The 26,780-nt window shown below is 41.1% G+C and overlaps 2 protein-coding genes across 3 annotated transcripts; one reads left to right on the forward strand and one right to left on the reverse strand.

The window, feature by feature from the left end:
- Positions 1–4,437: 4,437 nt before the first annotated feature.
- On the forward strand, positions 4,438–10,811 carry prkag1 (protein kinase, AMP-activated, gamma 1 non-catalytic subunit). Of its 2 annotated transcripts, XM_056438252.1 has the most exons (13): positions 4,438–4,540; positions 5,473–5,524; positions 5,603–5,703; positions 5,785–5,866; positions 5,957–6,015; positions 6,231–6,276; positions 6,365–6,419; positions 6,743–6,869; positions 7,023–7,188; positions 7,294–7,331; positions 8,670–8,816; positions 9,130–9,229; positions 9,376–10,811. In XM_056438252.1, exons 1-13 carry the CDS (start codon positions 4,532–4,534, stop codon positions 9,384–9,386), a joined length of 993 nt encoding a protein of 330 aa, XP_056294227.1. In that variant the 5' UTR covers positions 4,438–4,531; the 3' UTR covers positions 9,387–10,811. The 2 variants fall into 2 exon arrangements, with proteins under 2 accessions (XP_056294227.1, XP_056294228.1); XM_056438253.1 differs by lacking the exons at positions 4,438–4,540; positions 5,473–5,524 and having other exon boundaries at positions 5,680–5,703; positions 5,785–5,820.
- A 203-nt stretch (positions 10,812–11,014) lies between these two features.
- LOC130208868 (activin receptor type-1B-like) lies at positions 11,015–20,683 on the reverse strand. Its single transcript, XM_056438251.1, has 9 exons — positions 20,477–20,683; positions 17,323–17,568; positions 16,123–16,386; positions 15,766–15,996; positions 15,503–15,670; positions 14,662–14,818; positions 14,412–14,536; positions 14,166–14,296; positions 11,015–13,329 (listed from the first exon to the last, which is right to left on the reverse strand). Exons 1-9 carry the CDS (start codon positions 20,544–20,546, stop codon positions 13,204–13,206), a joined length of 1,518 nt encoding a protein of 505 aa, XP_056294226.1. The 5' UTR covers positions 20,547–20,683; the 3' UTR covers positions 11,015–13,203.
- Positions 20,684–26,780: the final 6,097 nt, after the last annotated feature.

The following is a 26,780-nucleotide window of genomic DNA, read 5'->3' on the forward strand; positions in this document are numbered from 1 at the left end:
TCTTTGTGACTTTACATCTCAGAGGGTCCATTGGACCTGGCTGGGTCTGAAGCTGGTGCTGGGTCCTGGGTCCTGACCCCTTGCCCCTGCTTCCTACATCCAGCCTCTGACCTGGACCTGGCCTCCTTTTCTGTGCCTCCTGCCTCAAAGGCCTGACCTCATTGGTCGGTTTTCCTTCTTGATGCCTCCTGCCTCTGTGGCCCTGCCTCCTGCAATGGCCCTGCTGATGCCCCCCCCCCCCCTCTTTTCTCCTTCTGTTTCATGCCTACTACTAATTATTCATACATTCTGTCATATTCATTGAATGTGATGTAACTCTGTAATAGTTCCTCCTATAAACATGACATCTATGTCTTCTATACATCCTGGAGAGAGATCCTCCTCTGTTGCTCTCCTGAAGGTGTCTTCTTTTTTTCCCAGTGAAAGGTTTTTTTCTGTTTTTTTCCTGTTTTTTTCCTGATGTGAGGTCCTGGGACAGGGATGTCGTATGTGTACAGATTGTAAAGCCCTTTGAGGCAAATTGGTTATTTGTGATTTTGGGCTATACAAAATAAACTGAATTGAATATGTGTTCAATACATCTCTGACTCCAATCATTGAGGAAATCAGAAATGTTTACTGTACCATTTAAGAATGTTTTCAAAGTAAAAGTCTTTGAAATGTGCATGTCCATGTCGGGCTATCAGCGCTCCTTCATTCAAGATGCCAGCACAGCGAGGGTAAGTAGGCAAAGACGTCAGCAAGAACCTCCACATTCCCTAAAGTAACGGCCTTGAACTGTGGTGTGACCGGTCCGTTTCTTTTCTTCTCGTCTGGCCTTTTGTTGCAGGGCATAGATGTTGCGTCATTGTCTACGTAATTGGTACAGTAACATTATTTAATGTTCTGTATATGTGTAGACAGACAGCATTAGTCATTGGTTGGAATTATGAGAACTACTTTAACATCATCTCAAATATTCAGAAATGTGCTTTTTGATCCTGAAAATGTAGGACATTTTCTTTTTGAAAAACTCTAAATTAGTACAGTAACATTGTCTGATTTCCAAAATGATTACAATCACAGATATCTTGTCTGAACACATATGCATCAGACATTGTCTGAAATTATTAAGAAAAGTATGTTTACAGCAGCTCAAATATTGAAATTACTGGAATCCTGTACAAATGTAGGACTTTAACTTTGAAGAATCTCTTACTTGGTTCAGTAAAAGTGTCTGATTTCCATTATGGCTCGAGTCAGAGATGTGAACATGTGCATCAGCCATCTTTTGGAATTATTGAGAAAAGTATGTTTACAACGCCTCAAATATTAAGAAATTAACTTTTTGAACATACAAAAGTATAGGACTCACGTGTGAATTAGTCATTGCTTGAAATTATGCAGAGAATTGTTTTTATACCACCAATATTTCAAAGATTTATCTATTTGAAAGTTCAGTTTTTACTTTGTGAAATATCTGAATTGGAAAAGTTAAGATATTTAATTTTTGTTTGGATGTGGTCAGAAATGTCAGTTAGTCAGTCAGATATAATTCAAATCATTATTTTTCTATTAACCCCTTAAATCAATGAATAAATACACTTCACACTCCATTTAGTTGTATTTCTCTTTAACTCACTAGTTTAAAGGTCACATGTGTTATACTTAATGTGAATGTTAATCTAATTTCCATACATTCAAGTATAAGATTGGAAAACATCTTATTTAGAAAACTGAATGTTGCGTTATGAGGATCTTTCTGCTAACTTTGCTAAATCCCTGCTCACTCCTGATCTGGGTCGTTTGAAGATGTTTGCCATGAATGTCAGTGTCTGCTGATTTGACCACGGAGATCCGAGTGTCTGCTGAGTTGACCGCAGTGTAATATTACATTTACGGAAGTAAAAGTTGTGATGACTTCCCCCTTCGGTCTGGTTTCAGAGTATGGAACAGAAACGCCAATCAACGGAGAAAAGAGCAGTTTCCATTTCTGTTATCTGTTTGTTCTTTACCATATGTATCTGTAATTGCCTTATGTTTATTGTTTATATTATATTTGTATTGTTTTATTCACTGCATATGTTTATTGTTATGCATCATTTCAGTTCATAAACGATACTATTTTTCTTAAAAGTTAGAATGTTGTTTTCTAGCTCGGTTCCTGTTGGTTAAATAGAGTCCGCTAACAGCAGACTGTGTGTGAATGTGGACTTGTCAATGTTTTGGATGAAAGATGTTGAACTGCCGAAATGCCAGAAACTATTAACCAATTACAACCATTTGGCGCAGATAAATTGCCAAAGAACATGAATGAAATATTTGTTTTAATGCATAGGAGAGCAATATAAAACAAAAATGGGATGAAAGAGGAAACATATAAGTGGAGGAGGAGGAGGAGATTGTCACACATTAGGGACTGTAACCAAATTTTTTTTTATTATTGTGCTCAAGCGGAAGGTCAGTCAGGAAGAAGCTCTTTACACTGCTGTTAATTCATAATCTTAGTCTCTAATTCTCCCAGCGATTATTCCATCAGCTGATTGGTTAATTTAAAGTGCACGCCCCCCAATCAGATTCTGCCCAGTTTCTGTAAACACATTGTTGTGGTCAAACTGCTTCTGTCAGTTGTCATTTCAGCTCAAACAGATGTGAATGGAGAAATTGTTCCTCAGCCTATTAACATTTAGTTGTTGGTAAATGAAACCATGTCGTATTCCGACGTCGATCGGTTGGGAGGAGTAAGGTCTCAACATCGAGGTTCTGCCGAGGCAAGAGCAGTAGCCTTCACCTAACGCGGCTGCCACGAGCAGGACGCCTTCGGGTCAGCTTAAAGATTACACTATAAGCTATGGAAGCCCATTTCCACAACTGTGAGAAAAAAATTAGGATCCTGTAAATCATAAATATGAGATTCTATCTCATAATTATGACTTATCATCTCATTAATATAACTTACTATGTCATAATTAAGATTTAGCATCTCATAATTATGAATTACGATCTGATAATTTAGACTGACTTTCTCAATTTTGATTTAGTATCCAACTGAGGGCTGGGCGTAAAAAGCAGAGATGGGATATGGTGAAGAAACAGTGACCCTGCAGCGTACCCATTGCGTACCATAACTACTAAGTCAGTGGTTAGAGCGTTTTCCCAGTTCATTTCAGTGTTTGTCATTCTGAAAGTCAGTCCGATCAGGGTTCTCACTTTTCTTCCCATATGTTTGCACAGGTGCTGAAGCAGCTTTGTGTGCGGCACCACCAGGCCTCAGCACATCATGCACAGAGTCAGGGTGCATTGGAGCGCTTCCATCAAACATGAAAGTCCCTCCTATGCGCTTACTGCATGGAGCTGGGTAGAGACTGGGTTGGCCCTGGTTGATGCTGGCAGTGAGGTAACACAAGAGAGCACTGGGTTTGAGCACTCTGTAAGAGGTCCCTTAGCTGCCTTGTCCAGTTGCTGGAAAGACGCAGAACCTCCTAAAGACTTGATTGAGTATGTCAACAGTTTTAGACATAGGCTTTACACAGCTGGCGAGCTAGCTCGACAGAATCTGGGTCTAGCTCAAGTGAAAAGGAAACGCTTGTATGACCGTGTGGAAAGAGAAAGGAAGTATATTTCAGAATAAATTAGGATGCTCAATAATTCTTCCTTCAGTATGGAGCATGTAGAAGGCCCTCAACCGTCTTCAGGTGCTACAATGCAGCACACCGACTATTGGTGCTCTGCCACCAATTTGACCCGAAATTGTCTACGATGTCATGTGCATATAAAGTGACCATTGCTGCAGATATTTACTACTCTTACAAAGTCAACAGAAAGCACCAAATAAATGAATACAAATTATATAAATACCAGTGAATCTATGTTCAGGACTACATTCTGCGACATGCAAATTATTTGTGTCATTTGCTTGTTAAAAATTAAGGGTAGAGCACCACTGTCATGTATTAAAGGGATATTTAAACAGAAAACAATGTTCAACAAAACAAAAGAGCAAGCTGCTGAAAAATGTGGACATCACGTTAAAGCTGTGATGCTACGTTCACACAAGCGTTCCGGCGAGTAAACTCACGCAAGCATTACGAGAAAATTCACAACGCTTTTGGTGTGAATGCAGCATCATAGTTACCTTTTGCATATCGGTTGCATTGGTTAGACCGACGAGGGATGAAGAGACTTATCAGGGAATATAATAATGATATAATGAAGGGGGGAAAAGTCTCTTAATTATGACTTAACATGGGGATATTTGTTATTATCACAGTTCATTTATTTTCTTTTCTGTCAGAAATGGACTCCCATAGTATCCTGAATAACTGGTTAGGAACATGTAGGAGTTAATTGACACCAGAAGGGGGCAGTAGAGCAACGCTTAGGATGCAAGCTGCCGGTAAAACCCAACGAAGAAGAAGAAGAACAACTTATTATCCATTCCAGTTCCTCTTTGCGAGGAGCAGCAGCAGCTGAAGATTGTGTGGTTTGACAAGAGCTCACCTGCCAACTGTCAAGGGACCCGGCTACAGGAGGCCAACACGGCGAATGAACGATGGAGTGTGTAAGTTATCTAGTTAGCTAACTTAAGCGGGTACGGATCGTAAGAAACTCTCTCCACTTTAAGGCAACAAGCAGGACTTCCCGAAGTATGCTAAGGATAGCAGCTAACTAGCTAGCTAATTATGGGCTAGTTATAAAGCTCGCTTCTTAGTATCAAGCAGTGCAACTATGGTTTCATTCCCGGTATCGGTGTGCACTCATTCGACGAGACAGTATGTCGTATACCGTCAACGCCTGACCGGTGACGTCAAACAGACGCTAGCTAGCGTCATGCTAATACATCGCTAAACTTATTATGATTCGTTTAAACACAACTTCAACAACTTCGACTACCTCTGCCGGTTTGCCAACCAAGCTAATTAAATGATCGTTACATTATAGTTGGTAGTAGTCACAATACTCTCTTATAATAGTTCGCGTTACATCTACATACATAGTTGACGATGCTCACGCAAGTAAACAATTGTGCTAAGTTACTTATTCCTTGTTGACTGCAGGACACGTGCGTGGCGTTAACTAGCTAGTTGGCTGCATTACACAATTAAAGTCATGATTCGCAAGGCGTGATGTGTGTGTCCTGTAATGCGGTGGTCAGTTGTTAGTGGGACCTTAAAAAACACACTTTAAACAACTGGATGCATCACGTGAACTCTGCGTTACACATCGACACGAGCCGCTTGGTTCTCTTTCACTAAACCAGACACTATCTTCACCTTGAGCGTTATGACAACGTTGCACATTATTGTAACTGTCAAGGGTTGTACCTAAGCGCTGATCAGACAGTTTTTAACAATTTGTCTATTGCCTTGCTAGAATCAATACTATGGATAATGTTATTATGGTATGAGGTGGTTTTGAATAGGAGTTTCTTCTTCTTCACATTCTGTAAAATTCTGACAATCTGAATTTTAATGACCTTTATTAAATTTCAAGATTCCAGTGCCTATTGATGATCTTGACAGCAAAAAAGACCCAGTCATAGAGGGTAAGAAATTATATATAAATCTTCGATATAGTGATGTTTAAAAACTGAACAATTCAATAAACCATCTTATTTCTTCAGACCCAGAGCACAATGTGTACACCAGGTTTATGAAGTCCCACCGGTGTTATGACCTCGTACCTACCAGCTCCAAACTGGTTGTGTTCGACACATCACTGCAGGTAAAAACAAACGCTTTAAAACTAACCAAACCAAAGAATCATTAGCTAGATGAGACTGAAAGGTTGTAAATCATTTTACAGGTCAAGAAGGCATTTTTTGCTCTAGTCTCCAATGGGGTAAGAGCAGCGCCTCTGTGGGACAGCAAACAGCAGTGTTTTGTTGGTACGGGCATTTTTCATTTGTCACACTGTCACACACTGTAAGGCAAAATATATAAAGGACTGACTTCATTCTCCTCGTGCATTTCCGCAGGTATGCTGACCATCACAGACTTTATTAATATTCTACATCGCTACTACAAATCTCCATTGGTAAGATGGTGGTCACCAAATGGTTATAGTCCTTGAATTGTAAGATTATGTGGAAGCTTTAAATCTCAGTTGAACTACAGTATTTTTTATTTTGTGATAGTCAGGATTTGAACTTAAGATGTTGCTGACTGCCCTTGCATCTTTTCTAATTGTATCAAAAGCTTTTCTAGTTCTTCTTAAATATGTCAATGCCTTTCCCCTCTGTGATATTTCAGGTTCAGATATACGAATTGGAAGAACACAAAATTGAAACATGGAGAGGTGAACATTTTATGATGTAATATATTTCTGTTCATTGACTTGTAATCTGGAAGGTCTTGACTACATCCTCTGTCTTTGTTTATATTAGAGTTGTACCTTCAAGACTCCTTTAAGCTCTTGGTTAGCATATCTCCCAATGCTAGGTGAGTTTGAACATTTCATTTCATTAAAACTTGTTTTGACTAGTAATTTTCTTGCTGGTGTCAAACTTCAGAACCAAACCTTTTGTTGTCTAAATATAGTTGCTAGACGATTTGAACTTTTGTTTCTACCCATAATATTTATCGTACAAATGCTTCACTTGACTTGCATTTCTTGCCAAGATGCCAACCGTCTACAAGCTAACATTAGTAACTATGTTCCAGCTATTTTTCCTTTCACTTTTTTTTATTCAGCTATCTTCCATCATAACATGCGGTGTCTAAAATAACATTAACTTGGTCCTTTCTAAAACTCTCTGTCACAGTTTGTACGATGCAGTATCTTCTCTGCTGAAGAATAAGATCCACAGACTGCCTGTAATCGACCCCCTGACCGGGAACACGCTCTATATCCTCACACACAAGAGGATTCTCAAGTTCCTGAAGCTTTTTGTAAGTCCCATTGCTACTTCTATATTCGATAATCGGCACATGTCTAGTACAGCGTAAAGACAACTAGCTAGAAATTGTAAAACTATTCTTACAAAGACTTCTATTCCCCTACAGTTTTAATAAAGTGTTTGCCCCATCTATTGTTGTTGTCAGATATCAGAGATGCCAAAACCCTCGTTCTTGAAACAAACCATCGAGGACTTGAGCATCGGAACTTTCCAGAACATCGCAGTGGTCCGCACCGATACACCGCTGTACACGGCGCTGGGTATGTTTGTTGAGCAGCGCGTGTCGGCGCTCCCCGTTGTTGATGACAAAGGTATGTGGGCTGCTTGAAATGACATCCGTGTGTATTTTTCATGACTGATCAGAGACGTTTTTAATTTAGTTTGTTTTGTGTACTCGTATGCTGCCTCTCTTGCAGGTCGAGTGGTGGATATATACTCAAAATTTGATGTCATAGTAAGTTATCTGTCTTTCATCTTTTTATGGTAATATTAGCACATAGCAAAAGGTGCTTGCTATAGTTTCCCAGAGCCCAGGACAATGCATTCAAATTGCTTGTTTTTATTTAACCAACAGTCCAAAAGCCACAAATATACAGTTCACAATCGGATGTGACGAAGAAATGTCATAATCCTGCTTGAGAAGTTTTAACCAGCAAATATGTTTGACTTGAATCTGATTGATCGATTATCAAAATACTGAGTATTCTATACTCATTTTCTTTTTTTCTATACATACAAAAATTGTTGCAGAGTAGTAAAAGTGCGTTCATACCAAAAGCGATGCAATTTTTCGCGTCGCCCAAAACGCGTGAGTTTACTCGCTCGACCATTTGCCGTGTTCACGCCATAAGCGTCCAGACGCTCCGCGAGGGGCGGGGCTTATCCGTGTCTCGTCTCCGTAAAGACCGTTATCATCTCCTTCATCCACCATGAATAACTAACCACTAGTTCTGCTTTATATTTGTTGTGGACATCCCACACACTAACGCCCTCGTATTTGGGTTCATGACATCACCCGTAGGCTCATAGAAAATGTCGCGTCTATCGCAGCCACACGCGTCTGTACGTTGACTTTTCATGGGATTCGGTCCCGTGAAAAAATCGCATCGCTTTTGTTGTGAACGCACCTTTAGCCAATATTCAATTTATTTTGACCAGGTGAACCTGATTCAGCCCTAACTATAAGCTCTGTCAAAGAGGAAAGTCTTAAGTCTACTCTCAAACGAGGTGACTGTGTCTGCCTCCCGGACTGAAGGTGGAAGCTGGTTCCATAAAAGAGGAGCTTGATAACTGAAGGCTCTGGCTCCCATTCTACTTTGTACGACTCTAGGAACAAGTAGTCCCGCATGTAGTGAGCGCAGCTCTCTAGTGGGGCAATATGGTACTACAAGCTCCTTAAGATATGATGGAGCATCACCACTCAAGGCTTATATGACAAGTTATGCAATACGGATTCCAGCAAGGTAATTGTGGGTAGTGTTATAACTCGAAAAGTAAAATGCATGCTTTATGTCAAATAAGATGAACAGTATTTTTTTCACTGGATGAGCCACAAACAGATTTCATGTGATTGTTTTATCTACATATCTTTTATTTTTCTTAATTTATCTACTGGTCCACATCAATATCAATATTGGGATATCAAATTGCATCTATTGGGGTTAAGGACTTATTCGCATCACTCAGCTTTACTTGAGAGACTAATTTATACCTCGATTTTAACTTTCTGACTAATTGTTATGCCATTTAGGTTAAAGAAACATTTCTAACCATACGGTCCATGTTCATACAGAACCTGGCAGCAGAGAAGACGTACAACAACCTGGATCTGACGGTGACCAAAGCGCTGCAGCACCGCTCGCAGTACTTTGAAGGAGTGCTGACCTGCCACAGGCACGAGACTCTGGAGGCCATCATCAACAGGCTGGTGGACGCCGAGGTGAGGGCGGGATGTCATGATGTCGCACCAAGAGGCCCATTCTCCTGGTTTTGTCCATAACTGTCCAGTTGTGAAATAAACTAGAGCTGGATAAACAATGTTTAAAATGTTTCTCCACCTTTTTATTCTTTGCTTTTTATATCAAAGTCCTTAAAAGACTAACATTTCTCCAATTTTACATTCAGAATAAACTCCTAGACTTCCAGACACTGTCTCTTTGTGTTTGTCCCTGACTGTATGTGGTCTTCTTGCCATAGAGAAAACAACATTTTACAGAGGTAAAAGTAACTTGAATGGTCCTTGTTTCCTTCAGGTGCACAGGCTGGTGGTGGTGGACGAGCAGGAAGTGGTGAAGGGAATAGTCTCCCTTTCAGATATTCTACAAGCACTCGTGTTGACTGATGGAGAAGAGGGTAAGAACAATCGTGGAATGGTTGTACGTTTTTGGCGCATACTCATTTTTATTATAAATACAGGAAGTATTAATATCAATGTAATCAGTCACACATATCTCAAAAAGTTAATGTTAAACGAAGTGATGTTATTGTTCTGTCCGCAGGCACAGCTTGAGGAAGGAAGGCTACACAGTTTAAAGGGGAGGGCAGAGCAAAGGGAGAAGGAACAGGCATGTAAGAGGGTCACCTCGACTACATTGACGTATCCTCCCCCATCTCCTGTCATCAGACTTCCTAGATTCACACCAAGACGTTTCCCTCCCTGCACAAATGTGAAGCTTTAGCAACGCAGCAATATAACATTGTAGTAGCACAGAAGCTCTGGTTAAGTGAGCCGAGTTTCAAGCTACCAAGAAGCTTCTGAAGAGGAGCTGCAGCCTCTCGGGATGACCAGGCATCATTCCCACTTCTGTGCTTGACTTGCATACAGTAGAGCACGACCATTGATTATGGCTTGATCACAATTGTTTGCCAATGGTGTAAATTGTAATCAGTTAAAGGAACACTAATTTACGTATATTGCCTTTTGTTGGCAGTATTTCATTTTGATAACGAGACTGAAATCTAGATACACACAAAGCCTATAAGTAATGTTATACACTGCGTAACTTTCTGATCGGTAATTAGTGCGACTTGTTCTGACATTTGCTTGAGACTCAATCTTTGTACATATAAATAGTATGACGTGTTCTGGCTTAACTTGTTATCCAGCTAGTTTGATTATATTAATGGAGGGGGATTGGTTTCTTCATTTCTTGGCTACCAACTTGCAAAGAAGATATGGATGGTCATTTGATTATAGAAGTGCCTGATCATGGTCTCGCTACATTTCTAATAAGACAGTATTTTTTGCAGATTTCAGCATCGGGACCTATTGCTTTAAAAAGAAAAGCTGAATCAAAATTAACCCACAAAAAAAAAGGATTTTGTGTACCTTTTTTTTTTTTTTTTTTAACGATCAAATCAACTTACTAGTTCGCAGTGTGCAAAGCCTTCAAGGGCTTTAATCTGACAGCAAAGTCTCAAGCCTGTCAGCCCTATAGGCTCCTGTGAAGTGCAGCATCAATCTGACCTAATTGTGCTGTATCCTTTCTAAATGCACAAGCTCTGGATATTTATATGGGTTTTATGTTTTTCCATTTTGTCTGTTAAGTGTAACATGTTAAATGTATCGTACATTAACTTTTTTTTTCTGGTTTTGTTGCTCTTTAGTTTTGGCATCGATGGGTCTTTCTTATGGCTTCAATGGTGCAAAGTCTCATCCTATTCAATACCCAATTTAACAATTTGTGGCATTGCTTGTTTTCCAAGTTCTACCTTTTTGGTATGTTGTCGGTTACAGTAAGTGATGAACATCAAGTGCATTTATCCAAGTTCTTTTCATCGTGTTTAGGGGACTCAAATCACTTAATACCAGCATTTCCTCATGATTTTCTGAAATGAGATGGGCCATGGACACAGTATATTTAATATGGAAGGTGTACATCTGTTTAAATGGAGTTTTTGAAAGGATGAGCAATAAAGTTTGAGTTTCTTTTGATTAGCATTGTTGTTCTTACATCACAACCTTTTGTTTAACGATGTAACTGGTTAGTTTTGATGGTAAAGTGATTTACACTACTTAACTTTAACATTTAGACTAACATTAACAGATTTGTGGGCCATTTGAGGTGAAAAAAAACAATCTTAACACTGACAAGTCAGGGTTGGCCACAATGAAAACTGAAATTAATAGACACCACATGAAAACAATTGCATTTATTACTCTTAGAAGGTACATGATTGACTTCCTGATTTTTTTTTTACATGGATGCAGTCGTCTGCCATGAATAGACAGACCTGGGAGTTGTCAACCTTAGAACAATGCATCCTTGCTTTGACTCACCTCAATTGGGGTACATTAGAACGGCATTAAAATCTTAAATACACTAAGCATGTTATACATTGTAAGGCAAATACAATTTAACAAACATTCCTCTAGTATGAATAGGATCACCACTCAACCACCTATCAAACTGAGCGTCCCAGTCTTTGTTCTGAGAAACCACCTGTGAGACTTGAACGATACAATCTAGTATTGGTTAAACATGGGCGAGACAACGTTGAGACATTTCAGTAGTATTTATTTTCCCAAAGAAAGTCAGATTCTCTTTACAGTTTCCAGTCAGATGGAATGTACTGCACCTGGTTGGCATGATGTGTATAAACAGTCTCGTTTTGTCACCTTAAATAAACACCAGGCCATGATTTGAGATGGTTCTGAGAACAATTTGGTTTTAGTGCTGTGAGGTCAGTAGTAGCGCACATGGGACTCACAGCATACACATAAATATCATGGGAAAGACCACACAGACGGTACCTCTTGAATTTGCATACAGGTAATGACAAAAGCCCACCTACTTCCTGAAAACCTAAAGATGTAGACAGTGATTAGCTTGACAGAAACAATCCACAGACAATGTGCACATTGAGGAGGTTTTGTATGGCGAAGCAACACGAGCTGTGAGGGGAACATTGATGACATCATATACTGCTCTGGCGTGATAGAGGGCTGAAGGAGAATTTCAACATACGCAGTCTGACACGTACGGCAATCTCGCTTCAGAGGTCAAAAAGTAGGTTGATATACAAAAGATTCAACCATCTATAACATTACATAAGTATTAACATACAATTCAATTTAACTGTCAAATGTACACAAGTATTACCTTAAAAAGCTAGTATATTTCCAGTAGTTATACTTCGCCAGGGAAAATGTGCCCTGAGGTGAAAAGAACATTGGACATGCTTCAGCAATATAAAAAATTAACATTAAAACAAACTATTACTTAGATTCCTGGAGTAAGTGTATTTAAAAAGGGATTACAAATAAAAAAAGATTTTCCCGTATTAGAGTACAGTGTAAATACAATTGGCTGCTGCTGAGGGCAAAATGTTTATCTGAAGGTCGTGCATATCAGCAAAGTTTATCCTCATGGCAGGTTATGGTCTGTGTGTTGATCCAGAGACAGCGGCTGCTTTCAGATTGGAATACTATCATTTAAATATTCTATACATTAGATTCTTGTTTTTTCTGAGACGTTTCCCAATCTAAAGCGTGTCAGCTCAGAAGATCAAAGACCAAACATACACCATCAACTCCTCGGCAGCTGTTGCTCGACGTTCAACCCTTCATCCTCGTGAAATGCATTTTGCTCAGAAGTCCTCCATGTGAACTCAGAGAAAGTACGGGTTGATTGGTAATCAGGAAACAGCAGCTGATGGGGGAGGGCTCAGGCAAGGGGTCCAAAGGCTAAATCCAGTTTGGCAAGTTGCCCTACATTTCTGGTGTCTTTGAAGTCTTCAAACACCTTGTTGTAAAGTAATTGGCCTGCAGTTCCACACACAGAGTTGGTAATGTGCCTGAATGCTATAGGTGGCAAAAAGAAACCTGCACTTTACAAACATCCACATATTAATAACAAGATCTAGTCATTAAATGACAGAATAATAAAATACAAGTAAATCAATCTAACCCTCCCAGCTTCACCCCTTTCAAAGACAAAAACAGCAAATGCTATTTGTTAACTATCAAGCTAATGTGATCAAGAGGCGTTGAGGGAAAATCAGCAACCGCTTTTCAAAATATTAAATGGTTAATTACATATCCTGCAATCGATTGCATACAAGTACACAGGAAATCCAAAGGATCCTTGTTAGGTTGGAGTGTTGAGTGGAACAGAAAGGGCAGCAGTAGCTGAGGACAAGACAGGAAAGGTGTTCTGGTAGTTTGGCTGGGTAAGCGAGGTAGGGCTCGTCAGAAATCAAGTGGCTTCAAAACTGGCAGGAGTGTCAATGGAGGAATATTTTACAAAGTGCGAATCTCCATCACGTTCTCTATGTCGTGTGTTCTTAGTCAAGGGCCCGGCCCCTTCATCTCAGTGTCAGTCAGGTCAGACTTTAATGTCCTCTTCGATGCTGAGCTGGGAGAGGGTCTTCTTGATGCGCAGGCCCGTCAGGCGGGCAGCGCCGTTAGCATACCAACACTCCCTCATGATTTTGCCCATAACCCGCAAGGCCTGGAAAAGCAGAATGGAAAAGAAAATAAGGATTCAGAGCCTACAATACAATCTTAGAGATCATGAAGATACACATGTAGTTCAAGACGTCAAGTATAGTGTTGGAGGTTTGATGAGAGACCGTGTTAGGATAGTTTAGTGTTGCCCGTGTCAATCAACTCATTTGGCTTGAAAATAAAAATGATCTACATCTTGATTTCCTGATCCGATGTGCGGTCCTGGGACAGGGAAGTCATATGTGTACAGATTGTAAAGCCCTCTGAGGCTAATTTGTAATATTGGGCTATATAAAATAAACTGAACTTAATATTGTGGATGCATTAACGATTTAAAAGATAAGTCTGTTTATTACATCATTGGTTTTATTTTTTTGAGATCTGGTCAATCCTATTGGGCCGGAAACATAAACAATCTAACAGGCCGTAAACATCGCCAAACTATTAATGAATCTTTGAAGCCGATTATCAAAACTTGTGAGCTTTAAAAAACGAAACAAAAACCCCCCCAATAAATAATTTCTTACATATGCAAAAAACTAAAACAAAAAGATTATATATTTGGATCCCTTCACTTATTTGCTTCAATAATTTAAAAACATGAACTGGACAGGTGGACAAATAACCTCGTCAATGCTCTCTGATGGAGAATCTGTTTCTAGATGACATCAAACCTCTGGCATGATGTCTCTGCACCAATTTCTTATCGTCTGACTTAAGCTCCTCTGAAGCTGGTAATACCGGCGGATACATCTTGCTCTAGTAGGAAGTTCTAACTTAAAGTTGTCACAAACTTACGCTGTAATTGCAGATCTTAAACAGTAACACTCATTTCTATACCTCATAGCTCTGCCACCAATTAGGGATGTTGGGTCGCAGCTTTTGGTCACACACCAGCTTCCTCATCTCCTCTATGGAAGGATCAGAAGGGACCAGGTCATAGTAGGGCAGCTGGTACTCTTCATGGATCCCTGAGAACACAAAACCATGTCAGGGTCAGATCAGGGCTGTGATCTCAGTTGTACGCGTCAATAAAAAAAATCAAACACAGGTTGAGTATCCAGAGTAAAAACAAAAGAGTCTGACCTCCACTATTACAGCGGCGAGTAATCTCCCAGTAGACCAGTCCCAAAGCGTAGATATCAGCACATTTGAATGAGTCAAAGTGTCTCATATTGATCGTCTCATCCAGAACCTCTGGAGCCATGTACCTGAGAGATGACAAAACAATCCCCGTTTGTAATCATGTGCAGAGATACAGGATCTTCTGGGAAAGGTGTCAAGGATATCTGAGAAAGGACGGACAGCTGCAGCAGGTGTGGATGTTGACACTGACCTCTTGGTGCCCACCCTCTGATTGGGCGCAATGTCGATAGTGTCTGTGGCAGAGTCGTGACGGACGGCCAAGCCCAGGTCAGCGATGGCACAGGTGCAATTCTTCTTCACGAGGATGTTCTTGGACTTCAGGTCTCTGTGGGCGATGCCCGGCTTTCCTACCAACGTATAAATGTCCATGTCAGACACTCGTTTTTTAACATGTCAATATCAACTCTCTTATCAAAAAATAAGAACTTGTGCAACTGTTCTTTTGTTGGCTATCCGTCTGGTTAATAAAATAGAAATCAATCATCCTATTTTGCAACAAAATGTCTTCAACTGCACTTCCATGACGGAGTTAAACAGGATTCAGTGATGAACTGCATTAAAAGAGAAGCAGTAGATTAAATACGATCAGATGACTTACTCTCTTCCTTGGCCATTCCAAAGACATAAAGAACATAACATTATTGACTTGAAGAAACGATCCTTGTCCTCTATTTTTTTAACATGGTTTGCTTATTTGGTTTCCCATTGAATAAGCTGCCATCTTACAATAAGTATTCATACACCGTTCAATAACCCCCAAACCAAAAACAAACTGTCTACAAGAACATAGTTTATATATCCATTTCTATGTATTTCAGTCTGTTTTGTTTTCTATTCATAAAGAACAGCAACTTATGTATAGGACTATAGTCATATTGCTGGGGGTAACATGTAATCAATCAAAGTCACACTGCTCCTGTGACCTATTAGAAGGGCCGTTGTGAACAGGAGAGCCTTTGAGAGAGCGTGTGGAGAGGATCGTGTTCCGGAGGGGAACGAGCGCGACAAGCGGTGAACCGTGTTGCTGTCACCTTGGGTTCCGAGAATTTCCATGTGCAGATGTGCCAGGCCGCTGGCGGCCGACAGCGCCAGTTTGATCATTCCTTCAGTCGTGACAGAGTAGCGATTCAGGTAGTCAAACAGAGAGCCGTGCTCATGGTAGTCCGACACCAGCCACAGCTGGGTCCACGTGCCATTGTCTGGGCAGCAGACAGAAAGAAACAGGAAATGATACGGTTAAATGAGAACGATTAATTATTCCAGGACAAACAAACATGCGGTCACTGTTTTGCACCTTTGTTGTCAGCAGCTATAAAGCCCAGGATGTTTTCATGGCGGAGCATGATGGTCTGATAGATCTCAGCCTCACGGAACCAGGAGCGCTCCTCTCGGGATGAGAAGATCTTCACGGCCACGTCACCACCCCGCCAACGGCCTCGCCACACCTCCCCGAAACGCCCTTTGCCGATGATCTCTTGGAGGACAATTGTTCTGGCCACGGTCCGCTGGACAAACAAAGGCAGCCCTGTTCAGAAAGGAATAGAACCGTCATCAGCGCTTTTCTGAAAATAATTGGATCTCAAAGTGTAAACCAGTGTAACCTGCAACACGAGTGCTGGCCTGCAGCTACGTTAACACGCTGTGCACTGACCGGAGCCTGAACCAGACGTGGACAGATCGTATATGAGGTCCTGCAGGGTCCTGTCTTTGGTCATGTACAGGTGGTCACAGGAGGGGTCCACCTCCAGCCTTTGCCTGTGGCTGTAGGCCCTCTGGTGGTACTGATACAGGAATGCGCCCATCAGCAGCAGCAGACACAACAGAAACAGCGGCCCGGCAATCACAGCAACGAGTTGCACCAGCCCCCATGTCCCGCCTGGGCCGTATCCTCCCCCGAGACCTGCTGGAGACCTCACTGGAAGGACAGCAGTGGAACATTTGAATTAAACATCTGGCATTGATAACACAGATCAGAGAGACGCTGCTCCCCGATATGAACGGCTTTGTGTTCAAAATAACACAATAAAGCTTTTGAGTAAGCAGATCATTAGAAAACAGAGTAAACATTTGACTCTTGCAACTTCTGTTGATTCTTCCCAGTTATTTAGGAAATAAATGCTCAATTGTCTCCACTGAAAGGCTTTTACTCTAAACATGTGAGCAAGAAGTGTTGCAATCCCATTAACCGCCCACTAATGGTGTAAAAGCCGACTTGTTCCTGCTTCTCTCTAATGACCATTCTTTGTCAAGCTCGAGTTTCTCCTCAACTCCACCCTTGATTCATAAAAATGAATGACTTTCATGATCCTTGAAGTTCTGACATAACCTTCTGGCACTATAATCATTCCAGCATAAGCGGACATGCAAACTATCGGAGAACGTGGAAGTCTTTTACACCCATTAGTCAGACATTGCAGCACAATGTGTCTGATGACAATCCCCATGTTCAGACATGTATTTTGAAGTGCTTTATATATTTTCAAACCATATGAACTTGTGTTTTATGTGCATGCTGGCGGTGAATACTGTCCTTACTGGCACATTAGTTTCACATTGACACTCGACAGGAACTCTATTGTTGGACACTGCACAAAACCCCATGGGACACTTCTCAGGAAGCATGAGTCACAGAACAGTGGAGGGAAGAGATACATGTTCATATCTGGGGTTTGTGCTCTCACTGCATGTTAGATGTGTAGTAAATACACTTTCTTGAATTATGTATTAGCTCCAAGTTGTATGATATGTTTCCATTTGAGTTCTGGTGTCATTCAACACAATAAAACCTTAAGGTCAGACGCTTGGTGACCTCAACGTAAACGGATGCTGTGTGCTACCCGACAGGACTCACCTGAGGGTACTTTGAGGTCGATGCTGTTGCAGTAGTCCGTGTAGCAGCAGTGGATGTTGAGCAAGCCCTCTGCACTGAGGCAGTAGAATGGCTGTCCAGGGGGCACAAGTTTGTCCCGTGTGATGCAGATGCGGATGTGCTGCTCGATGCCATCAATAAAGGAGGTGGAGGCCATGCAGGCACCATCGGTCTCACACTGGAAACCATTCCTCTCACACTGGGCGGTGGTGCAGTTACACCGCAGAGCTGAAGACACAAGAGTTTGCATGATTCAAAATACTGCACTTTGAAAAACAGTCAATTGTGTGAGCAACTGTGTACCGAGGACACACGATGTGCAGTAGAGGCCAATAAGTGACAGCAAGCATAACATTAACAACTAGAACGGGCACTGGGTAGAGCGCATACCTTCACATATCACAAGATTGGGCATTGGATTATGAACATTTTGGCATTAGTTGCATGCCAATTGGATAGAAATTGACCGTGCTATGGTCAAAAGAAGAGTTTGGCCTTTTCATGACCTTGACCCGATCGATCCCAAAATCTAATCAAATGGTCCCCGGATAATAACCAATCATCCCACCAAATTTCATGCGATTCGGTTTAATACTTTTTGAGTTATGCGAGTGACACGCATACAAATAAATAAATACACAGCGATCAAAACATAACCTTCTGCATTTCCAATGCGACGGTAACAATGTGCAGCATATCTCCACATGAACAAGCAAAACATTGCCCAAAAACATAAATAACTATCAATACGTTGTCACTGATGGACTGCGCTTCTGATATATTTAGTGTGTGGCATCTTACTTTGTGATCACTCAGGATGAATGGTTTTATCGTTAGTTTGGTTTATGGGAGACCCGCTTGAGGCAGCTACACAGGTTAGAGAGCAAAATCCCCCTCAAGAGTCTCTTGGATATTTCAAGGACTCAAGGAAAATGTTCCGATGACTGATGTGTTTGCAAAGGTGAACGAGAGAGGTAAGGACAGAGGGTCAGCTGGTGAGGTCAGGAAGTAGAGGAAGTTAGGCTGGCAGGAGCTTTGGGAGGATGGGTGGAGAGTTTGTGTGAGAGCTAGTAGGAGTAGAGATGAAATGACTCACTTTGACTCGAATAAAAATAAAAATAAAGAGACTGACACTTTTCGAAATTAAATAATAGCATTAAGACAGACATGTCACATTCCAGCAATTCTTGAAAGGCCTCCAGTGGATCCCCAGGAGAAGTGACATAGCTGACTAACCTATGTTCTTGTTGTTAGAACACGCACATACATGAAGCTGAACTTCAGTCTCATCGACGTCAAACAAGGGAATGTAATGATGTTAGTTTGGGGTGCTGACTCAGACAATGCCAACACCTACATGGTAGATGCTTATGGTCAGATGCGAGAAATAAAACAAGCAGAGATGAAATAAGGAAGCTAAATGCTGAGTAAATATGAAAATGAGACTGACATTTCAGACTTTCCACGGCTATAAATGTCACACAACTGTCATCCACATGTGGCTTTAAAAACACCTCAGATTAGAAATAGAGGCAAGATACTGATCACTGCAGTTTAATTGGGATAAAAAGTAAATTGGCAGAATGAGAATGTTTGTCTGTAACACAAAGCATTTCAGAGGTTGAAATGAATCCCCAAATTAACTTGCGTTAAGAATACGGCAGTTTGTATCACGACTCAAATTCAGCTGTATTAGCACCCGGTCATATTCTTCTGTTTCTCCGAACACCTCCGAATAAGATGAGATGTTTCTACCCTGAGCAACAACTTTATGTGTCATACTTCTGAAGACAATAAGAAATAACATATCTATAGTGTTGGCACTCAAAGGAAAGTACTGTACAGTTAAGATGTGTTGCTTGCACTATTTCACAAGTTGCAATGACAGAAGAAAAAGAAAGGACAGTTTCAACAAAACTTAGTCATATTAGTGTGTGTGTGTGTGTGTGTGTGGGGGGTGTAGATGATATTCTATTTATACTGTAAAACCTATTTGTTAAAATAGATCTTTCTTAAAGTATCTCTTTCAGTTGAGTGACTTCACAATTAGGGTATAAACAGAAAGTGAATCGCTATTTTAATATTCAACAAATCCTTTAAATCAGTCATCAAGCAAACACAGCAAAGCGACCTGGTTTCAGCTTCTCAAAGGTCAGGATGTTGGTGCTTTTCTCTGTATTTAAATAGATTATCGCTGGGCTTTCAGACTGTTGGTCTAACAAAGCAATTTTAATGCCAATGCTTCACTTTTTTGGGCAATAAGCAATTCATTGAGAAGATATGAACCAGTTTAAATGCTAATGAAAATAATTGCCAGCCCTAGTTTATCTATGGCTACACTGGATTTACAGGATTTTCGAATCAATGATAAACACTTGTTTTCTCTAGCTGTTTAACATCTATAAACCGTTAACCACTCCATTTTAAGGAATTACAGATTATAAATAAGAATAAAAAACATGTTACCCACTAATACATTATGTAATAATCTACCAACAAATACACTACACTTGTTACAATACAAACATTTAACATATGTGTAATATTTATCTATATACCAAAACTATAAACAGAGGTGCGTCTCTATCTGTGACTTGAGGCTGTAGGTATATCTGTAATGTGTACATCATGAGTGCATCTACTGTCATAACATAACATTTGAACACTGACTTGCAGTAGCTAATAATATCCACATGGCTTATTAATCTCCAGCAACATGTCACATGTATTGAGACATACAACATATTATTGAAAGGACGTACGCAACAATCTCTTTATTTCTGTTTATTAAACCATCGTTCCTCCAAAAAGACTAACTAGCTATATAACTGTAACTGTATAACTATAACTGTATAACTGTCTGCAGCCAGGTCAATCCTCTGAGCTGTGGCTACGCAAACAGCGTTTAACTGCCGTTTCAGACGTGAGCCCAACGAGATCCACAGAGCCGCGGCGACACGTCGCGTGTGGTGACGCTCACGACTGTTGGGCTAAACCCAGTTAAACCAACTGAAACTGACCTGGTGTCAGTGCAATGTAAGCTAACCCCGCTAACGCTAGCTAGCAGCTAGCAGCTAGCTAGCTCCTCGGCAGCGGCGCGGCGCCTCGCGACCAAAACAAACAACACGTCTCTCACCGTCGCCGCTTCGGTACAGGACGACCTGGACAACAACCACGACGGCCAACGCGATCCGGAGGTGAGCCATGATCAAGGCATTGTCGGCTCATCGCATTAAGACGCTCGCCAACGTCCGATGTGTCGAGGCGTGATGGTGCCAGCGAACCGGCTGTCAGTGAACCACTAATTAGCTCACGTGCTCCACCAGCAGGCTGCAGCACAGGCTGAGGGCTGTCAGGGTCTTTGGGAGAGTGGGTGGAGAGTTTGTGTGAGGGCATGTAGGAGTAGATATCAAGTCACCTGTTTTGGCTTTAATACAAATAAAAAAAGACTAATATAATATCATTAAGACACAGACCTGATGTTACATTCCAGCAATTCAGGAAAAGCCTCCAGTGGATTCCCAGTTGAAAATAACGACGTCAAAGTGTTCTTGTTGTTAGAAAAAATAAATTGGTAAAGGTCAGCATCCTGAGGATGGTTGCAATGATGCAGGTATACATACTATATGTTTATAGTGCCTGTGTTTTATGTCAAAGATGATGAGGTAGATACCATACTTGCTTGAGCACCTGGGAAACTGAATCAAAATATGGTTTTCACACATTGCATCATATATGTTAAAAAGGTAATGTTAGTCTTATTGTATTCTATATGTTTTAATATATCCCTGACATTTTGTTTTTCTCCGCTAACTCAAAATACAGGATATTTGCCTCTACCTTTAGTCATAAGAGGCTTAAAGCTACAAACTCTTCTAAAAAGATTATCTGCAGTGCTCATTTGAGCACTCTCTTACCTATTTTACTTTTAGGTTAAGGTTCTATATTTGCTGCAAATGTCCAAGACGTTTTGATTAAAAGTTAAGAGTTTCGACACATTTTTAAAAAGCAAATTTGTTAAAGGGATGATTCATACAGCAAAACAGAGTATTTTGAAACTATTTATCTTTGGCCTTCTTGTAACAGTTTAGCTCCATACCTTCTTTTTTATTAGTTGTTTTCATCCTGTCTCACTAACGATCATGTCATTCCAGATCCTGCTTCCCATCTTCTTCTTCTGTGGTGTTTTACGGCAGCTTGCATCCTTTAAGTTGCATTACTGCCATCTTCCGGTTCCTAGCTACTATACTTTCCCCATCAGTCCTGTTGCTCGCAAAAATTGCATGAAACACCCTCTTCCCACACCACTCGACCCCCACTCCAATATACTCCCTATCTCGCTTCCCTTCATCCCTTGTCTCTCCATTTCTTCCAACATGACCTTCCTTTCTGACCTGTATTTATTGCATGTGGTAACAACATGTTGTACCGTTTCTGGTGCCTGGCAGCGCTCACAAAGTCCAGTTGGGTGTTTCCCCATCACAAATAATGTGCTGCATAAATAGCTGTGCCCAATCCTCAATCTTGCCATTGTGACTTCTTCCTCCTATTTCCTCCCCTGACTTTTACCCCCCTCACTTTACTCTGAATTGAGTACAAGTGTCTCCCCCTCGTCTCCTGGTCCCATTGACGTTGCCACACCCTGTTGATATTTTCCTTGATGATGCCCTTTCCCTCTGCTTTTGATAACTTAAGATCTACTTGTACTCTGTTTTCCTTTAGTGCTTGTTTGGCTAGCTTGTCCACTTTCTCATTCCCTCTGATACCTACATGAGCCGGCACCCATAAAAATACTACTTCAATGCCTTGCTCCACTGCTCTTGAGCTCATTGTCAATATTTTAAACAGTAGATCTTGTCGCGTTTTGGACAGACCCGACTTCAGACTGGCGAGTGCCGACATGGAGTCACTGCACACAAGGACTTTGCCTGGTCTTTGTTTCTCAATCCATTCTAATGCCAAGACAAGTGCATACAATTCAACTGAATACACAGCCAGAAAATCCGAAGTGCGTCTGTATATTTCATAATGTTTGCTCGGGACTGAAACAGCAGACCCTGTACTGCCTGCAACTGGATCTTTAGATCCATCAGTGAAAACCTGCACATGCTCTACGTATTTTCCAGCTGTGTACTCATAGAACTCACTCACTAGATCAGGATTCTTTTGTTTTACCTTAATCTGCAGCAACTCCATGTCTACCTCTGGTTCCTTCAGCAACCACACAGGAGTTATTGGCCAAATGACAGTAGGGATAAGCTCTATCTCAGAGACTCCTAGGCTTCTTGCTGCTGCTTCTCCTATCCAGCCAAAACTCGTCTTTGGCACTTTGTGCCTTTCCCAACATGCCTGCAGTACTTTTTTAGTTGGATGACTACGCTCATGACCTCTCAAATTTACCCAATAATTACCCAGCAGTTGCTTTCTGCGAAGACCCAGTGGCATTTCTCCGGTCTCTACTTGGATGGCGCACACAGGTGATGTTCTTACTGCCCCTATACAGATTCTCAAGGCCCTGGCCTGGATAACATCTAGCTGCTTAAGTGCGGTTTCTGAAGCTGACCCATATGCTACACTACCATAATCTAATCTGGATTTAATTAAAGCTTTGTACATGTGCAGTAGAGATGCAACCTCTGCTCCCCAGTCCAACCCTACCAGACATCTCAATACATTAATTACTTTTTTACACTTATCGCTAACGTTTTTAATGTGGTCCTTCCATGTTAATCTGCTGTCAAAGTGTACTCCTAAGAAACGAAACGTCTCTACTATTTCTAAATTGCTCCCATACAGCTTCAGCTGACAGTTTCCTCTGGTTCTCCGTCTTGTAAAGAGCATTACTTTCGTTTTTTTCTGCTGAAAATCTGAATCCCCATTTCTTCCCCCACAGTTCAACTTGCTTTATCCCTTCTTGCAATTTTTTAACAATATGTTCCAAGTTTCTACCCTTTTTCCATAGAGCCCCATCATCTGCAAATAGTGACCTTCCCACATCTGGTGAGACCTTTCCAAAGATGTCATTTATTGCAATGCAAAATAAAATAGGACTTACCACACTCCCTTGTGGTGTCCCATTTTCTACCTCAAATGTTCTTGATCTTTCAGTCCCTACTTTTACCTGGATAGTTCTTTTATCTAGAAATTCCCTAACCCAATTAAACAGTTTCCCCCCAATTCCTATGGAATGCATTTTAATCAATAGCCCTTCCCTCCATAGCATATCATACGCCTTTTCTACATCAAAAAACACTGCTGCCACAGTTTCTTTGTTAACCTGTGCCTTTCTTACCTCATCTTCTAAACATAGGATTGAATCCAAGGTTCCCCTACCTTTCCTAAATCCACTCTGGCACCCTACTAGTATCCGATGTTTCTCTACATAGTACATTAATCTCTCATTTACCATCCGTTCCATAAGTTTGCATATATTCGACGTTAGCGCAATTGGCCTATAATTTGATGGGTTACTGGCATCTTTCCCTGGTTTCCTTATAGGGACAATCACAGCCTCCTTCCACCTTGCTGGTATGCTACCTTCCTCCCACACTTTATTATACAATGTTAACAATTTATTCAGCCCCTCTCCACTTAATTGTTTTACCATAATGTAACATATGTCATCATTTCCTGGGGCAGTCATTCCAGCTTTAGCAACTGCTCTTGTTAGCTCCCCTATTGTAAATGGTACACTTAGTTCATCTTCAGTATCCTCCTTCTTCCTCAAGGCCTCCCTATGTGTACATCTTGTTTCCTCTCTAGTTCGCTTCCCTTCCTCAGACAGATTATTATTGCTGTGTATCTTTACAAATGTACTAGCCAACATAACAGCTTTCTCTTTATTAGTCACCGCTACCTTTTCTCCATCTTTTAGTACAGGATAACTCCACTCTCTTCTGTCCCCTCCCATCTTTCTAATCATTCCCCATATTTCTCCTACTGGTGTTGTATTTCCAACTGTCTCACAAAACTTCCTCCAGTATGTCCTCTTTGCCTGCCTTATTGTCTTTCTCACTAATGCCTGAGCTTTCTTGAACTGTATCATATACTGATAGTTATGGGTTCTTTTCATTAACTTGAATGCCCTGTTTCTATTTCTAACCGCCTCTTTACAAGTATTGGTCCACCATGGTACTGCTTTTCTGCTTGCTTTTCCTTTACTTTTTGGGATGGACTCTAGAGCAGCTGCCCTAATGCCTTCTACGATCATATCATTTAGGCTTTCTATAGGCATATCACCATTAATCTTACTCAGATGCCCATCACTCTTTTCCTTAAATCTCTTCCAGTTGGCCTTCCCAAAGACCCATTTTTCACCCCTGGCTTCTTCCACTACTGACATACGAATATTTATTTTACAAAATATCGGGTAGTGATCACTGCCTATAGTTCCCTCATGATATGCTTTCCAATCACACACTGCCGCAATGTTACTTGACACTAGTGTTAGGTCCAGCACAGACTCCTTTCCTGTGCTGACATTAATCCTGGTTTTACTCCCATCATTTATGCAGACTAAATTCCTAACATCTAATAGTTCTTCTATAGTTTGTCCATTGCCATCCGTACTTCCACTCCCCCATAATGTGTTATGTGCGTTGAAGTCCCCACACCATACTATACTTGTCCGATCTTGTCCTTCTATTTCTTCCAATTCTCTCAAATCTAGTTTTACACATGGATTATAATAATTCACAACCACAAATTTCTTCCTATCACTCCAAACTTCAACTACCACATACTCCCTTTCTTGCCCTATACCCAGTACCCTATGGGGAATCCCTTCTTTTATAAAAGTAACACAGCCCCCTCCTTGTCCTTCTTTCCTATCTCTTCGAATTGATACATACCCATTTATTACAAAGTCCAATCTTGGCTTTAGCCACGATTCTTGTATGCACAGGACATCTGGTTTCTCCCTTCTGCTATCTATAAATTTCTTAAGCTCCTGCCCATTGGAAATTAAACTTCTTGCATTCCATTGAAGTATTAACATGATTATCACCCAATACATGCATGCTGGCTTGCCTGTACACTAAGACGGTCTCTCACTTCCTCCCATTTTAAACCTATCATATCAAGATGATGAACTGCTGCTTTAACAATTATTTGAATCCTTTCAGTTTTTGACTTAACCTCAGCAGTTGCATTTATCACCCCTGCTATGAAAGTCACCATCTTCTCCTTCTCTGCCCGTACCCTGACTTTATCATTTCTTTCTGCTTCCACTGCCATTTGGACTTTATTGATACCCTCCTCTGGCTTCTTCTCCTGCCTCACCAACTTAACTGCTTCTGCATAAGTTACATTTCCTTTCCTTCTTGTTTGTTGGACTTCCACCTCTCGCTTCATTGCTTCACATCCCCAATACGCAACACTATGTCTCCCACCGCAGTTGCAGCACTTTGGCTGAACTCCTTCTCCACACTTTCCATATTCATGTTCTCCTCCACACCTGGCACACCTTATCTTTCCTCTGCACACTTTTGCCACATGCCCAAATTCCTGACATTTGAAACACCTCACTGGTTTTGGTGTAAACTCCCTTACTCTGTATTTCACAAATCCACAATACAGTTCCGCAGGAATGTCTTTTCCATCAAACTCTACCAAAATTGTTTCCGTTTCCTTTTTCTCTATTCCTCTTGTCATTCTTTTAGCACTCTTAACTGCTCCGCAACGTACTATTAAGCTCGCCACCAGATCCTTCATATTCATACTCAAGGGTACTCCAGATATCACTCCCCTAGCGTCATTCTGCCTCTGTTCTCCCACTTTCACCACTTTAAGCACTTTTATCTGTCCAACCACAGCAAGTGTTTTTGCCTTATCAACTTGTTCCTTACTGTTGCACCCAATTAAGAGATTGCCATCTCCCAAGACCCTTGCATACTTCACTTCTCCCAATTGTGCTCTAATTACTTTAGTCAGCTTTAATGGATCAATTTTCTTAACTCCTCCTTCTCCTTCAAATCGTATCACTACATTCAGTAGTTCTGCCTTTGGTTCTCCAACTTCCTCTTCTTCACTCTCGGTTTCACCCAAATTCTCTTTTCCCCTCTTTCTTCTTCCTTGTCTTTTCCCACTCATTCTCCCTCCTGCCTCTTGCCTCTCTACCACTTAGCGCCATGCTATCACTATCTTCCTCTACTCCAGCCATCCTGACTGAAGCGTAAAAGTCAAACTTCTGGGTCGACTGTGACCACCTGTTACCTCTCTTCCTGTCTGACCAACTAAGCCGCACCAGAAACTTCCAAATCCAGCAAAAACTCGCGCAAAATCAGCTCCACAGTCTCTCTCTAGGAGGAAGATGACTGCGTTGTCTCGCCAAGCAGCCGGGATCGTCGATCGAAGCTGCTCTGTCTCCCTGCTTCCCATCTCGTCAGTCCAACTCCCTTCACCTGCCTCTGATCACTCCCTCGTTACCTTCACCTGGTCTT

This window comes from Pseudoliparis swirei, chromosome 18 (assembly GCF_029220125.1).
Source record: "Pseudoliparis swirei isolate HS2019 ecotype Mariana Trench chromosome 18, NWPU_hadal_v1, whole genome shotgun sequence".
Lineage (NCBI taxonomy): Eukaryota > Metazoa > Chordata > Actinopteri > Perciformes > Liparidae > Pseudoliparis > Pseudoliparis swirei.